This window comes from Mytilus trossulus, chromosome 2 (assembly GCF_036588685.1).
Source record: "Mytilus trossulus isolate FHL-02 chromosome 2, PNRI_Mtr1.1.1.hap1, whole genome shotgun sequence".
Taxonomy (NCBI): domain Eukaryota; kingdom Metazoa; phylum Mollusca; class Bivalvia; order Mytilida; family Mytilidae; genus Mytilus; species Mytilus trossulus.
Genome location: NC_086374.1, coordinates 98787368 through 98801792, shown reverse-complemented (window position 1 = coordinate 98801792; position 14425 = coordinate 98787368). Strand labels below are relative to the sequence as shown.

Sequence of the window (14425 nt, the reverse complement as noted above, 5' to 3'; positions counted from 1 at the left end):
ACAAAAATTACGTCACATTTGAATTTCTGAAACAGCACAAAAATGATGTCACAATTGAAAAACTAAATCTCAAAAGCAAGACAGAATCAGGACTGATCCAAGACCACAATAGAACCAAACACTGATATCACATTTAAACACAAAAGCATTATACAACTCTTCCAACATATAATATTACAATATTAATTAACATCCCTGTAACACAAAAATGACATTGTATATAATTTCTGTGATCTCCTTTGAAGGCAAAATATGGTACTTGATAGGATTCTTAATCATAATACAAAGTTAACATACTTCATCACTATTTTAATTTTACAATTTCTGTAGGTGTTATACGACTTTGATCATCTTTAACCTATTGCAGCATACTCACATTTCTTGACCACTATCATAATATTATCTCTCTCTTTGCACAGCAGTATTCTGTTTCAAGAATGGTATTCTGTAGTCACAGGAGATATATATATTTCATTATGGGATAGCAGTCTGTAAACATAAGAAGATGTGGATGATTGCCAATGAGACAACCTTCCACAAGAGACCAAATGACACAGAATGTAACAGATATAGGTAACCATACAACCTTCAACAATGAGCAAAACCCATATCACATATTCAGATATAAAGGCACGGAAATTGATTGATTTTATTAGTGTTTTGGGGTTACTGTCTTATTGGTATTAAACCCAGAACCCCATTGATATAAAAATATTGGATATTCTGTCATTTTCAGAACAATTTATTCCAAAGAAGAAAGTGGTGGAAGAAGAAAAAAGGGAATTGAGTGAAAATGATATTATTGTTCCTCCATCAGACTCAGCATTATACATTCAGGACACTTGTCAAAGGGTGAGTCTAAAGCATAATAACTTTAGGACACTTGTCAAAGAGTGAGTCTAAAGCATTATATATTAAGGACACTTGTCAAAGAGTGTGTCTAAAGCATTATACATTTAGGACACTTGTCAAAGGGTGAGTCTAAAGCATTATACATTTAGGACATTTGTCAAAGGGTGAGTCTAAAGCATTAAACATTCAGGACACTTGTCAAAGGGTGAGTCTAAAGCATTATACATTCAGGACACTTGTCAAAGGGTGAATCTATTAAAGCATTATACATTCAGGACACTTGTCAAAGAGTGAGTCTAAAGCATTATACATTCAGGACACTTGTCAAAGGGTGAGTCTAAAGCATTATACATTCAGGACACTTGTCAAAGGGTGAGTCTAAAGCATTATACATTCAGGACACTTGTCAAAGGATGAGTCTAAAGCATTATACATTCAGGACACTTGTCAAAGGGTGAGTCTAAAGCATTATACATTCAGGCAATGGTCAAAGGGTGAGTCTAAAGCATTATACATTCAGGACACTTGTCAAAGGATGAGTCTAAAGCATTATATATTAAGGACACTTGTCAAAGAGTGAGTCTAAAGCATTATACATTTAGGACACTTGTCAAAGGGTGAGTCTAAAGCATTATACATTTAGAACACTTGTCAAAGGGTGAGTCTAAAGCATTATACATTTAGGACACTTGTCAAAGGGTTAGTCTAAAGCATTATACATTTAGGACATTTGTCAAAGGGTGAGTCTAAAGCATTATACATTTAGGACATTTGTCAAAGGGTGAGTCTAAAGCATTATACATTCAGGACACTTGTCAAAGGGTGAGTCTAAAGCATTATACATTCAGGACACTTGTCAAAGGGTGAGTCTAAAGCATTTAACATTTAGGACACTTGTCAAAGGGTGAGTCTAAAGCATTATACATTCAGGACACTTGTCAAAGGGTGAGTCTAAAGCATTATACATTTAGGACACTTGTCAAAGGGTGAGTCTAAAGCATTATACATTTAGGACACTTGTCAAAGGGTGAGTCTAAAGCATTATACATTCAGGACACTTGTCAAAGGGTGAGTCTATTAAAGCATTATACATTTAGGACACTTGTCAAAGGGTGAGTCTAAAGCATTATACATTCAGGACACTTGTCAAAGGGTGAGTCTAAAACATTATACATTTAGAACACTTGTCAAAGGGTGAGTCTAAAGCATTATACATTCAGGACACTTGTCAAAGGATGAGTCTAAAGCATTATACATTCAGCACACTTGTCAAAGGGTGAGTCTAAAGCATTATACATTTAGGACACTTGTCAAAGGGTGAGTCTAAAGCATTATACATTCAGGACACTTGTCAAAAGGTGAGTCTAAAGCATTATACATTCAGGACACTTGTCAAAGAGTGAGTCTAAAGCATTATACATTTAGGACACTTGTCAAAGGGTGAGTCTAAAGCATTATACATTCAGGACACTTGTCAAAGGGTGAGTCTAAAGCATTATACATTTAGGACACTTGTCAAAGGGTGAGTCTAAAGCATTATACATTCAGGACACTTGTCAAAGGGTGAGTCTAAAGCAATATACATTCAGGACACTTGTCAAAGGGAGAGTCTAAAGCATTATACATTTAGGACACTTGTCAAAGGGTGAGTCTAAAGCATTATACATTTAGAACACTTGTCAAAGGGTGAGTCTATTAAAGCATTATACATTCAGGACACTTGTCAAAGGGTGAGTCTATTAAAGCATTATACATTCAGGACACTTGTCAAAGGGTGAATCTATTAAAGCATTATACATTCAGGACACTTGTCAAAGAGTGAGTCTAAAGCATTATACATTCAGGACACTTGTCAAAGGGTGAGTCTAAAGCATTATACATTCAGGACACTTGTCAAAGGGTGAGTCTAAAGCATTATACATTCAGGACACTTGTCAAAGGATGAGTCTAAAGCATTATACATTCAGGACACTTGTCAAAGGGTGAGTCTAAAGCATTATACATTCAGGCAATGGTCAAAGGGTGAGTCTAAAGCATTATACATTCAGGACACTTGTCAAAGGATGAGTCTAAAGCATTATATATTAAGGACACTTGTCAAAGAGTGAGTCTAAAGCATTATACATTTAGGACACTTGTCAAAGGGTGAGTCTAAAGCATTATACATTTAGAACACTTGTCAAAGGGTGAGTCTAAAGCATTATACATTTAGGACACTTGTCAAAGGGTTAGTCTAAAGCATTATACATTTAGGACATTTGTCAAAGGGTGAGTCTAAAGCATTATACATTTAGGACATTTGTCAAAGGGTGAGTCTAAAGCATTATACATTCAGGACACTTGTCAAAGGGTGAGTCTAAAGCATTATACATTCAGGACACTTGTCAAAGGGTGAGTCTAAAGCATTTAACATTTAGGACACTTGTCAAAGGGTGAGTCTAAAGCATTATACATTCAGGACACTTGTCAAAGGGTGAGTCTAAAGCATTATACATTTAGGACACTTGTCAAAGGGTGAGTCTAAAGCATTATACATTTAGGACACTTGTCAAAGGGTGAGTCTAAAGCATTATACATTCAGGACACTTGTCAAAGGGTGAGTCTATTAAAGCATTATACATTTAGGACACTTGTCAAAGGGTGAGTCTAAAGCATTATACATTCAGGACACTTGTCAAAGGGTGAGTCTAAAACATTATACATTTAGAACACTTGTCAAAGGGTGAGTCTAAAGCATTATACATTCAGGACACTTGTCAAAGGATGAGTCTAAAGCATTATACATTCAGCACACTTGTCAAAGGGTGAGTCTAAAGCATTATACATTTAGGACACTTGTCAAAGGGTGAGTCTAAAGCATTATACATTCAGGACACTTGTCAAAAGGTGAGTCTAAAGCATTATACATTCAGGACACTTGTCAAAGAGTGAGTCTAAAGCATTATACATTTAGGACACTTGTCAAAGGGTGAGTCTAAAGCATTATACATTCAGGACACTTGTCAAAGGGTGAGTCTAAAGCATTATACATTCAGGACACTTGTCAAAGGGTGAGTCTATTAAAGCATTATACATTTAGGACACTTGTCAAAGGGTGAGTCTAAAGCAATATACATTCAGGACACTTGTCAAAGGGAGAGTCTAAAGCATTATACATTTAGGACACTTGTCAAAGGGTGAGTCTAAAGCATTATACATTTAGAACACTTGTCAAAGGGTGAGTCTAAAGCATTATACATTTAGGACACTTGCCAAAGGGTGAGTCTAAAGCATTATACATTTAGGACACTTGTCAAAGGGTGAGTCTAAAACATTATACATTTAGAAAACTTGTCAAAGGGTGAGTCTTTTAAAGCATTATACATTTAGGACACTTATCAAAGGGTGAGTCTAAAGCATTATACATTTAGAACACTTGTCAAAGGGTGAGTCTATTAAAGCATTATACATTTAGGACACCTATCAAAGGGTGAGTCTTAAGCATTATACATTCAGGACACTTGTCAAAGGGTGAGTCTAAAGCATTATACATTTAGGACACTTGTCAAAGGGTGAGTCTATTAAAGCATTATACATTCAGGACACTTGTCAAAGGGTGAGTCTATTAAAGCATTATACATTCAGTACACTTGTCAAAGGGTGAGTCTATTAAAGCATTATACATTCAGGACACTTGTCAAAGGGTGAGTCTAAAGCATTATACATTTAGGACACTTGTCAAAGGGTGAGTCTATTAAAGCATTATACATTTAGGACACTTGTCAAAGGGTGAGTCTAAAGCATTATACATTCAGAACACTTATCAAAGGGTGATGATTTTCCCATTTTTCATCAAATTTTACCTAGATTTGGGCTGTTATCGTGAAAGAAATCACAGTTCCACAATTAAACTTTTTTTCATACTCTCTATAAAAATGAAGTTGACCAATCTGGATAAATTTTACTTACTAATACTATAGGTAGGTGTTAATATAAGAAAGTTTTATCATATTTTGACGCTTTTTTTGTGTAAAATTTACCATGCGTTTTTGTATTTTTGTGATTTTTCTCAGTTTTAAAAACAAAATGAATATTTTTTCAACTTTTTTGTTATAAATGATTGAAAAAATACATATCTAAGAAATTTGAAAAGACCAAAATGATATGGGATGTACATGATTCTTGTAAAATCATTTTCCCCTCACCCATCTTCTTAAAATTTTGGCTACAAATACAGACTTGATTGGTCCTAAAATTTGAAAACTGGATTACTCAAAAACCATTCATTGTAAATACACAATTTTTTCACCGTTTTATATTTGATTATTATATTCTTAAAATTCATTGATATTTTCCTCTTCTATCACATATATCTGTATCTGACTCTTTGTAGCTTCTATTTTTAAAGTTGCTTACTGCATTTCAGATTGGAGTAAAGTTTGAGCCGTCAGAACTTGAGCCTGGTGTAAGTGGTAATGCCTCAGAAGATATGGTTTTTGCAGTAAGTATTTCCCTGTGGTTCTGTTTTGAGTGGATTTCTGCAATTGTTATTTCTCAATTGTACCATTTCTGTATTTATAGTAATTTGTTTCCCTTACAGCCAGTCTGTTTTTATGCCCCATGACAGGTAAACTATTTTGAACCAGACATTGATCAGTCTATTTAAAGTTATTTTCTTACAATTTAGCAGTTTGCATTTAATTAATTTAGTCAAAAAGATTTCAATTATCAAAATGCTTTTACAAATATGATATGATCTGATGATGTAAAAATTCAAAAGGTGAAAATAAAAAATCGTCATTACCATGTTTGTACCAGAGACATGTCTCTGTTTGAAATACTACATGTGTACGCATGTGCACGAGTGTGAAATTAATCTATGCATCCTAATTTCTTAAAAAAATGCCTAAATTGTCATTAATACCTTTATCTAACGTTTATTCTGAATATTTTCTTGAAGAAATAACGTAGAAAGAGCTACTTACACTCATTCATGCTTTGCAAACGTACACAAAATTTACGAATCTGTTTCTGGTCCATGTTTTACCATTGTCAAGATAACATGATCCAGTATAAGATTTAAAAACAAAAGTAAAGTTTTTGACAATGTAATTGTGCACAAATAAAAGAGTCAAAGGCAGATATAAGTATGCTGATGTTGCACACTTCAAATGATGCACTACCAATTTAACAGTTTACGTCAGAACTTTGAATTTGAATGAAAGAAAGTTTAATATCGTTTCTTTTAAATGTCAATGATTGAGATGGCCAACTAGGCAACTGATTACCATAATTGCCTTTTGTTTAGTTAGTCTTAGGGAATTAAAATTGGGTTGATATATAAAATGTTCGGCTGGCTAAAAATTATTTTGGAAGCCTTGGTTGATGTATGGAACAACTGTAAGGTGTACATGTCTGACTTGCAGTTTTATTTTGACCTTTACTTCAGTCATCTGGTTCATAAGACAATGTGTGGTTTTTGTGGTTTGGTCTATTTCTCAGAAACTTTCAGCAATAGGGCCACTATACTTGGTGTATGGAATTTTAAGGTGGACATATCCAACTGGCAGGTTTAAGCTAACCTTGACCTCATTTTCATGGTTTATTGGATAATTATTAGTTAGTTCAGTATTGTGATTTGGTCTTTCTCAAATATTATGTTAAAGCTATAGGTCAACTATATTTGATGTATGGCACAATTGCATGGTGTTCATATTGTTCATTTGACAGTGATCTCATTTTCATAGTTTATTAGTTTATATGTTAGTCGAAGTAAAACTTTCATAGACTTTCAACATAGATTCAAGGATAAGTAAAACAGACATTTCAGTTTGTACACTCTTGTTACTTTAATCACACACTTAATTCAAAATATCTACTTTGACCTGTTTGTAAATGTTGCTCCCATACTATTGCAGTTTATTTATAATTCTTACCAAAATGCAAGTTGTTTCAGTGAATCAAACTGTTTAAGTGGTCAGAATTTCAAACAACTGCTGATAAAACACAATCAAGTTAACAAATTACATGGCATGGATCCATACATTTTCATATCCTTGTTGTATCCCTAATCAGTCAAGGGCATTTCTTTCAGTAGATACTACTATCCTCACACATGTACATCATTTTGTACTTGTACATTGTGGGCTTTGAGTATTCCTGGTGAAAGTAAACCCAAAAAAGTACTTTGGAAGCATGAGATTTCGTTTTCGTTTTTAATTTAATTTAATTTTACAGGTAATGAAGTCATTCCTAGGTGATATTATTACAGAATCATTTGCTGGTAAAGTTCACAACAGCAGGTAAGAGAACATGAAATATGACAAACCTCTAGGCTCATGGTTTCTTTTTCAAGAATCAACACTTATCCATTTTATCTATATAACATAAAACATTACTGTGGTATTCTACCTATTCAAAGAAGTTATAAAAAGAAGGAGATTCTAATGCAATTTATTTGTATCAAGAACTTTTCACCAGATTTGTACTTACATGATGGGTGCCACATGTGGAGCAGGCCCTGCATACCCTTTTGGAGCACCAGGATCAAACCCATTTGTTGGTGGGGGTTTATGTTGCTCAGTCTTTAGACATGTTTGGTTATGTGTCTTGTTGTTGGTCTTCTTTTTTTAGCCTTGGATTTGTTTGATATCGTTTGCCTCTCTCAGACATCAACATATATTTAAAAGGTTGATTAAACAGTTTAATGGTCTAGTACTTAGATAATCTGTGAATTTTGAATGTCTGTTGTCTGAAGTTTATAATATTTGAATTCTGTATATTACTATCACCTAAAGATGAAGTTTTTAAATGTGTAAGAAGTGCATGTTTACAGTCAGAACTATGATGGACATACAACAGTAAATTATTCTAGTTCAAAATATATTTCCCATACTAATATTGACTCTAAAAAATCCTACTGAAGACCCTATTATATAAGCCATATTCTGCATTTGCTCTGAGACTAAAAATTTCCGACTGTGAAAGTCTCAAAAGCTTCATATTGTTTTCAAGGAGATGATATTTTACCATTTCAATATGAATAAAATCTGATAATCATTTTATTGGATTGTATTAGTGTGTTTTTCAAGATAAAATTTAGATTTTTTCCTCTTTTCATCAACAAACAGAATAGGATCCAATATATCAGTCAGATCAAATAGGAGGGCTGTGTTGTAGGGGTAAATGCATTGAACTGCAAACACAATAGTTCCTTGTTTTGATCCCTTTTCATGAGAGAAAATCCCAGGGACAGAATTTTCACCTCTCCCTTAACGTTAAGAGAGAGCAATATCTCCTGCACCTAAAAGTCACCTTTTGTAGATCATGGGAAAAAGCAGGCTAATGTCACTACAAGGCAGCACTTGCACTTGCAAAGTGGAAAGAGATTAATATAAATTGATAAAACTTTTTTCCCAATCCACTATAAATGAACATGTGTAAACAAACATGAAGGCCGTACTTTAACCTATAATGGTTTAATTTTTAAATTGTTATTTGGATGGAGAGTTGTCTCATTGGCACTCACACCACATCTTCCTATATCTATATGATGGAGATAATTAGTTAAGGAATTTGACACCACAAAGCTGTGTTTTACAAAGAGCTTGCCGGAGTAATACAGGCAGAGGACCTGTAGTATACTACTTCTTTTGACATTGTTTTATCTTCAATCTAGTTTCAATAGAACTTTTTTATGTCCCCCCAACAAAGATGTCAGGTACAAATAGTTTTACCCTTGTCCAAACTTCCGCTATTTCGAAATTTCGTAGTTCTGTAATTCTGTAATATCGAAATTCTGTCATTCAGCAACCAACCATTATATGTTTTTTTTTCTAAATGGCTTTAGACATTGGACTGATTGTTTTGTATGTGAGTTAACCATTATGAGTTGACGATCAAGTTTGAGTTTCGTTCTGCTTCACTAGTTTTTGTCAAAATTACTGGCTTTGGACTTGGATTGTTGTGACACTTCTATTTTTTTTTTTTTTTCAGATATCCGGATAGTTTAGGGATGACTGATGTGTTCCAAGCCTTGAGAAATATGTCACAAACAGACTTTCTTACAAACTGCCATCTTGGTGTAAAGGTCACAGAAGGTTCAAATTTAAACAGATGACACACATAACAATGGTCCTTTGCTAAAAAGCTATCTTAAACATTTTGAACAGTTTAATTGTAATAACTTTAAATTTCACACTTAAACTCTGTCTTTCATTCACTAACAAAAATGTTTCATTCACGAACAAAAATGTATTATTATACTATATGTTAGAATGTCAGTTTGGATTGATTGATGAGGGTAAAATTCTAAAGATCAGTAAGTGAAACCTTATTCTAAATGTTACCCTCCCATATAAACTATTAAAAACTTGTGAATCAAAAGAATTAAAAGACAATTTCTGTGGATTCATTATTATTTGTTGGGTACCAATTTTTCGTGTGATTTTCAGATACAGGTCAACCATGAATTTAAATGTTCAACAAATAACAAATTATTTATAGTTTTTCTACGCAGAGATTGGCAAAACCATGAAATCAAATATCCCCAAAAATGCAAGATTTCCCCATATCCACAAAAAGTGATACCCTTGAAAACAAGGGAATCCACTTTATGCTAGAACACTAAAAAAATAAATTTTATAAACAAAAATCTACTTAGATAAAGCAGCTTGTTTACCTCTAAAGAAATCATTTTTAACCTTGGCTCATCTTAGATTTACAATGTTTTTTAAATGACAGTCTGCTATATCACCTTCTCATCTATGTGTTAATTATGAAGTGTTAAGTCAACAGGAACAAATGTCATCAGTCAACACAACAAACATCATCAGACCAGTGAGATAACTGTTTGTGTGATTACAAAATCTGAAATATTTCATAACTATTGAATAACATTACAATTTATTCTTAACTATATACTCTCATTCTCCTGTATTTAGGTAAAATAGATTTTTAACAAACCACAATTTCAAACAACAGTAATTTAGGCACCAATACAGCAGTAAAGAGTAGCCCCCGAGTTACTGTAATATAGGCATGGATCCAACAGTGAACTATAGCCTTGATTGACTGTAAATTAGGCATGAATACAACAGTGAATTGTAGCCCCTCATATTCTGTAAATTTGGGATATAAGAATACAGCATTAAAATTGTAGCCCCTGATTTACTGTAGGTTATTCATTAATATAACAATGCACTTTATTATGTTTTCTGGTCTGTGGCTCCGTTTGTTCGTCTGTGCGTCCGTCGTCTGTGCGTCCGTTCTTTCAGGTTAAAGTTTTTGGTCAAGGTAGTTTTTAATGAAGCTGAAGTCCTATCAACTTGAAACTTAGTACACTTGTTGCTTATGATATGATCTTTCTAATTTTATAGCCAAATTAGACTTTTGACTTCAATTTCAGGGTTCACTGAACATAGAAAATGAAAGTGGAAGTTTCAGGTTAAAGATTTTGGTCAAGGTAGTTTTTGATGAAATTGAAGTTCAATCAACTTGAAACTTAGTACATATGTTCCCTATAGTATAATCTTGCTAATTTTAATGCCAAATAAGATTATTGCCCAATTTCACGGTCCATGGAACATGTAAAAGGATAGTGCGAGTGGGGCATCCATGTACTTTGGACACATTCTTGTTTATTTTGGCTTTACATTTCTTGACATAATCGATTAATTGATTAGTAATACATAAATGGAAAATATAAAATTTCAAGGCTAGGATCTCAAGGTATACTATTTTCATACATGAGCTTCTTCAGATAGAAATTGACCTTACACAAGTGCATTTGTGAGACTGTCACTGATTTCGGAGTATTCAAATACGACATGAAATTTTTGTTTGGTTGTTTCCTTTATATCTATGCAATTTGCAAACAGTAATAGACTTTGCATAGAGTTTTTTTACAACCCTGAACTATGATATATTAAGGTGGTACCCAACACTTTCACTAAAATTAATTTGGCTCGTTTAATTTTCATAAAATTTTAACAAAGTATTTACTTTGACCCTTTAACAAAAATATAAAAATTTCAAAAATTTTGAACCAACTGTTGTGTCAAAAAAAATACACTGGTTATATAGCATTTGACAAACACCAATTTTGATCATTGAAAAACTTAATATTTCCTTTAATAACACAACGTAATTTGAACGGTTAGCTGACTTTACAGAGTTATCTCCCTGTAGTGTTAGGTACCACCTTAAACTTACTAAATATGAATGGCCAAAGGTGATTTGCATATATCTCTCCTAAGAAACAGAAACTCTTAGTGCATGACTTGGCGCATACTTCTCCTAAGAAACAGAAACCCTTAGTGCATGACTTGGCGCATACTTCTCCTAAGAAACAGAAACCCTTAGTGCATGACTTCGGCAATTACTATTCATCACATAAAAGATATAGAAATATTTGTTATGTTTATGTATTGAAATTGTTATATAAGGAAATTTTTACGTTTTCCATAAACTTGTATATGTTTCTATGAAGAATTGGTAAATGTTTTTACTATTTATTAAATATGTTCAGCTTAAAAAATTGTATAGTTTTGTTGGATATTGATGAAGAATAAACAAATATTGTTGAGTACATTGAGTATTTATTTTAATTGTTTATAGAGCGTTTAGTCCATATGACCCAGAGGGTCAGTGTAGATATAGACACTTATAATCACTTAGTTATTTAGTTCATATTAAATCACTAAAGGCAAGATTGTCTAGTATTTGCTGTACTGTTGATCAGAACTACACATTTTGAAAAGAGAGTAACTAGTTTGTGCCTCAGTTACATGTTCTCCAACATTTGTTGCTTCTTTCGTTTGGTTTCAATTAGTTATTCCCAGAATTCTAATTTGAAGATTTGTCATTTTGGGGGTAAATGTTCCATTCATGCAATCAAATCCTTTATGGAACTGGCTTGCTAGCTTGCTAGCTTTTAATTTTCTATAAGTTATGACTACTCTTATAGAATATACAACATTCAGCACAAAATACCAATAGGTCATATCCATTAATAATTTAAGAATGCTTCAATGAAATATAACAATTTAGGTATTCAATACAACATTGTGTAAGATTCTTTTATTTGGTCTGAAAATATCAATGATGTCATTGTTAAAATGATATTTGAAATTGAAGTTATCTAGCTTTTTCCATAATTGAGGTCGAACTTTCAATGCTTAACTCGATATGTTATGGTAACGTTTTAGTTCTAAGGCAAAATGAATGCAACTTTCACCCTTCAGTGCTCACAAGCACTTTGATTCTTTGAGTAGTTTCGAAGATACTTAAATTCCTTGCAACCCTCAATAGTTTTTTTCTTCAACATTGTTCAAACTGCACTTATAATAACAATATTTAAATGAAATAGAAAAGAAAGGCATATCTATCCTTTAAAATAAAATTAGTAACTGCACAGCATAAAACAAAATACAAATGTAATCAAAAGCACAGCGCTTTTAGTGACAAACAAGTGAGTAATCTGTATAAATTGCTTTCTCCAATTCTGTGGCAATTTAACCCGTTTCCAACCCATTGTTATACAACAAATATATCAACATCGTTGCCAGTGATCTCAGGACATTATTGGACGAGTTTCAGGGTCATAACCTTAATCAGCTCATTAGGATATGCTAACAATGTTAATAAAATTGACAACTTTGTGGAAGGTGGATTAAAACACTCAAAGTTAATCATCGTTTCACAATTTTTATACGACTGCAAAACAAATTGTGTATTGGTATTGCAGTGTTTAACTCAGTTTAAGTTCAATTTTTTGCAGCTTCACTTTCACAGTTCTTGATTTATGTCCCTTTATAATGTTATATGCTAGCAGGGCATCAACTGTGTCCAAAACAACTGTGTCCTTTTGGACACATTCCCCCTTTTTTGGAAAGATTAGAACTTGTTCTAAATCTTTACTTAGGCACCACCCTCCCTAACAACAGGACAGGTTAGCTACTGTTAATAAATGTATTCACACTAAAATATAGTTCCCTATAGTTCTCATGTATGTGCACATAATACACAAATAAACTGAAAAAACTGGGTATATTATTGGAGCAGTTTATTCAAGAATGTATGTCATTATGTGTGTTGATGTGCAGGCTTTTTTAAAAATATTTTGAGGAGGTAAGTGGGTATTGATTCAACTAGTATGATTGACAACTGTCATTATCACTAAACAATCAGAAACAAGGTGGACTTTTAATTACAATGCCCCACCTCCTAAACTGCCAATCAAATCGAACACATTACCTATCTATAAATATATGGAAGTGTTTAACGACCTTGACTGGCTTTTCATTACCTATCTACATCAGTCTTACATAATTGTAGACCACTCCAATATGCATCTAATTCTTAATACACAAGTATTTGAACTCATAATTGATTACACAAATGTGTGTATTATTTGTTTGATATTTATAAGGATGATAGATTTATTTATTGCCAATTACTTTTGATCTACATTACATAAAGTAATTCTGTAAATTATCTGAAAGATAAATGATTAATGGATTAGCAAGATCTTAAAAAAATGAAATATGAATATAAATATGAATATATAAAAGGTATTCAAGTATGGCCTATAATGAACTTGATAAATTTCCAATAATCATCTGTAATTAATTAACAATTTAGATTAGTTCACTTTTTTATCAGGAATTGGCTTGAAACAGTTTTAAAATTTATAAACTTTTAATTATAAAAAAAACATTGTTTATTAGTTTATTTCCCATCAATCATTATTTCTATTTTAGTCATTTGAATTTTTATTAGAAGTAAATATATATTTTTGCAATCAAGAAAGAATCCACATTTCAATAACATTAGTTTTTTAAAGGCAGTGCTTTAAGGCCTGACTTTTAAGTCATGAGGTTCATCTTTTCATACTCAATCTTTGCTGGGGGTCTTTTGGCCAGAAATAGATCCGGAAATGTTCGAATTTCTCCTCTTCTTTTTATGGTATGATATGGTTTTTGTTTCTTTCATTTACATTGGGGACTAAAGAAACGATCAGTGTGTATGTTTCGTTTTGTAGAACTTGCTATTAGTGTGTATTTTGCATTATAAGCAGTCAACCTGACTACAAACTATCATTATTTGTATATTCCGTGAGGAAAGAGGTCGGGTCAATTTCAAGTGTTATCTGACATATAAAGATTCTTTAATTAGTTCAGACGTTGATATAACAATGAAAAGTCGACTGAATATGATTAATATTGCATCTTCTATAATTCAAAGCGGAATTCGGTTTATGAACGAGAAACCGTAAAGCGTTTTCAATTTCGGTATTGGTTATGTATGTTGTCTACTTATTATCCTGGTTCCCTGTACTACGTTCCGAGTATTAGCTATTTGATATATTTGATGTGTAACATTACAATCGGGTACCAGCCAATCTACGTGTGTATGTGTACATGATTTCCCCGACAAAATGACCGACTTAAAAAATAGTCCATAAACGTTCCGTATAATGATATGCAAATTCATAATTAATCGTAACTTTTTTTTTATCTTTGTATAATAATATAACAAAATGGATTCAACAAAATTGAAAATAGCATTATTTTACGAGGATTTCTCATTTTTT

At 32.6% G+C, this 14425-nt stretch overlaps 1 protein-coding gene across 4 annotated transcripts in view; it reads left to right on the top strand.

The window, feature by feature from the left end:
- LOC134708506 (YEATS domain-containing protein 2-like) overlaps positions 1 to 11411 on the top strand; it is a 37387-nt gene extending 25976 nt beyond the window's left edge. For all 4 annotated transcript variants that reach the window (XM_063569108.1, XM_063569109.1, XM_063569110.1 and 1 more), the window contains 4 exons: positions 737 to 852; positions 5258 to 5332; positions 7069 to 7133; positions 8827 to 11411. In XM_063569108.1, the coding sequence (XP_063425178.1) occupies positions 737 to 852; positions 5258 to 5332; positions 7069 to 7133; positions 8827 to 8950 (380 nt within the window). In that variant the 3' untranslated portion in view covers positions 8951 to 11411. The remainder of the gene's footprint in view (positions 1 to 736; positions 853 to 5257; positions 5333 to 7068; positions 7134 to 8826) is intronic.
- Positions 11412 to 14425: the final 3014 nt, after the last annotated feature.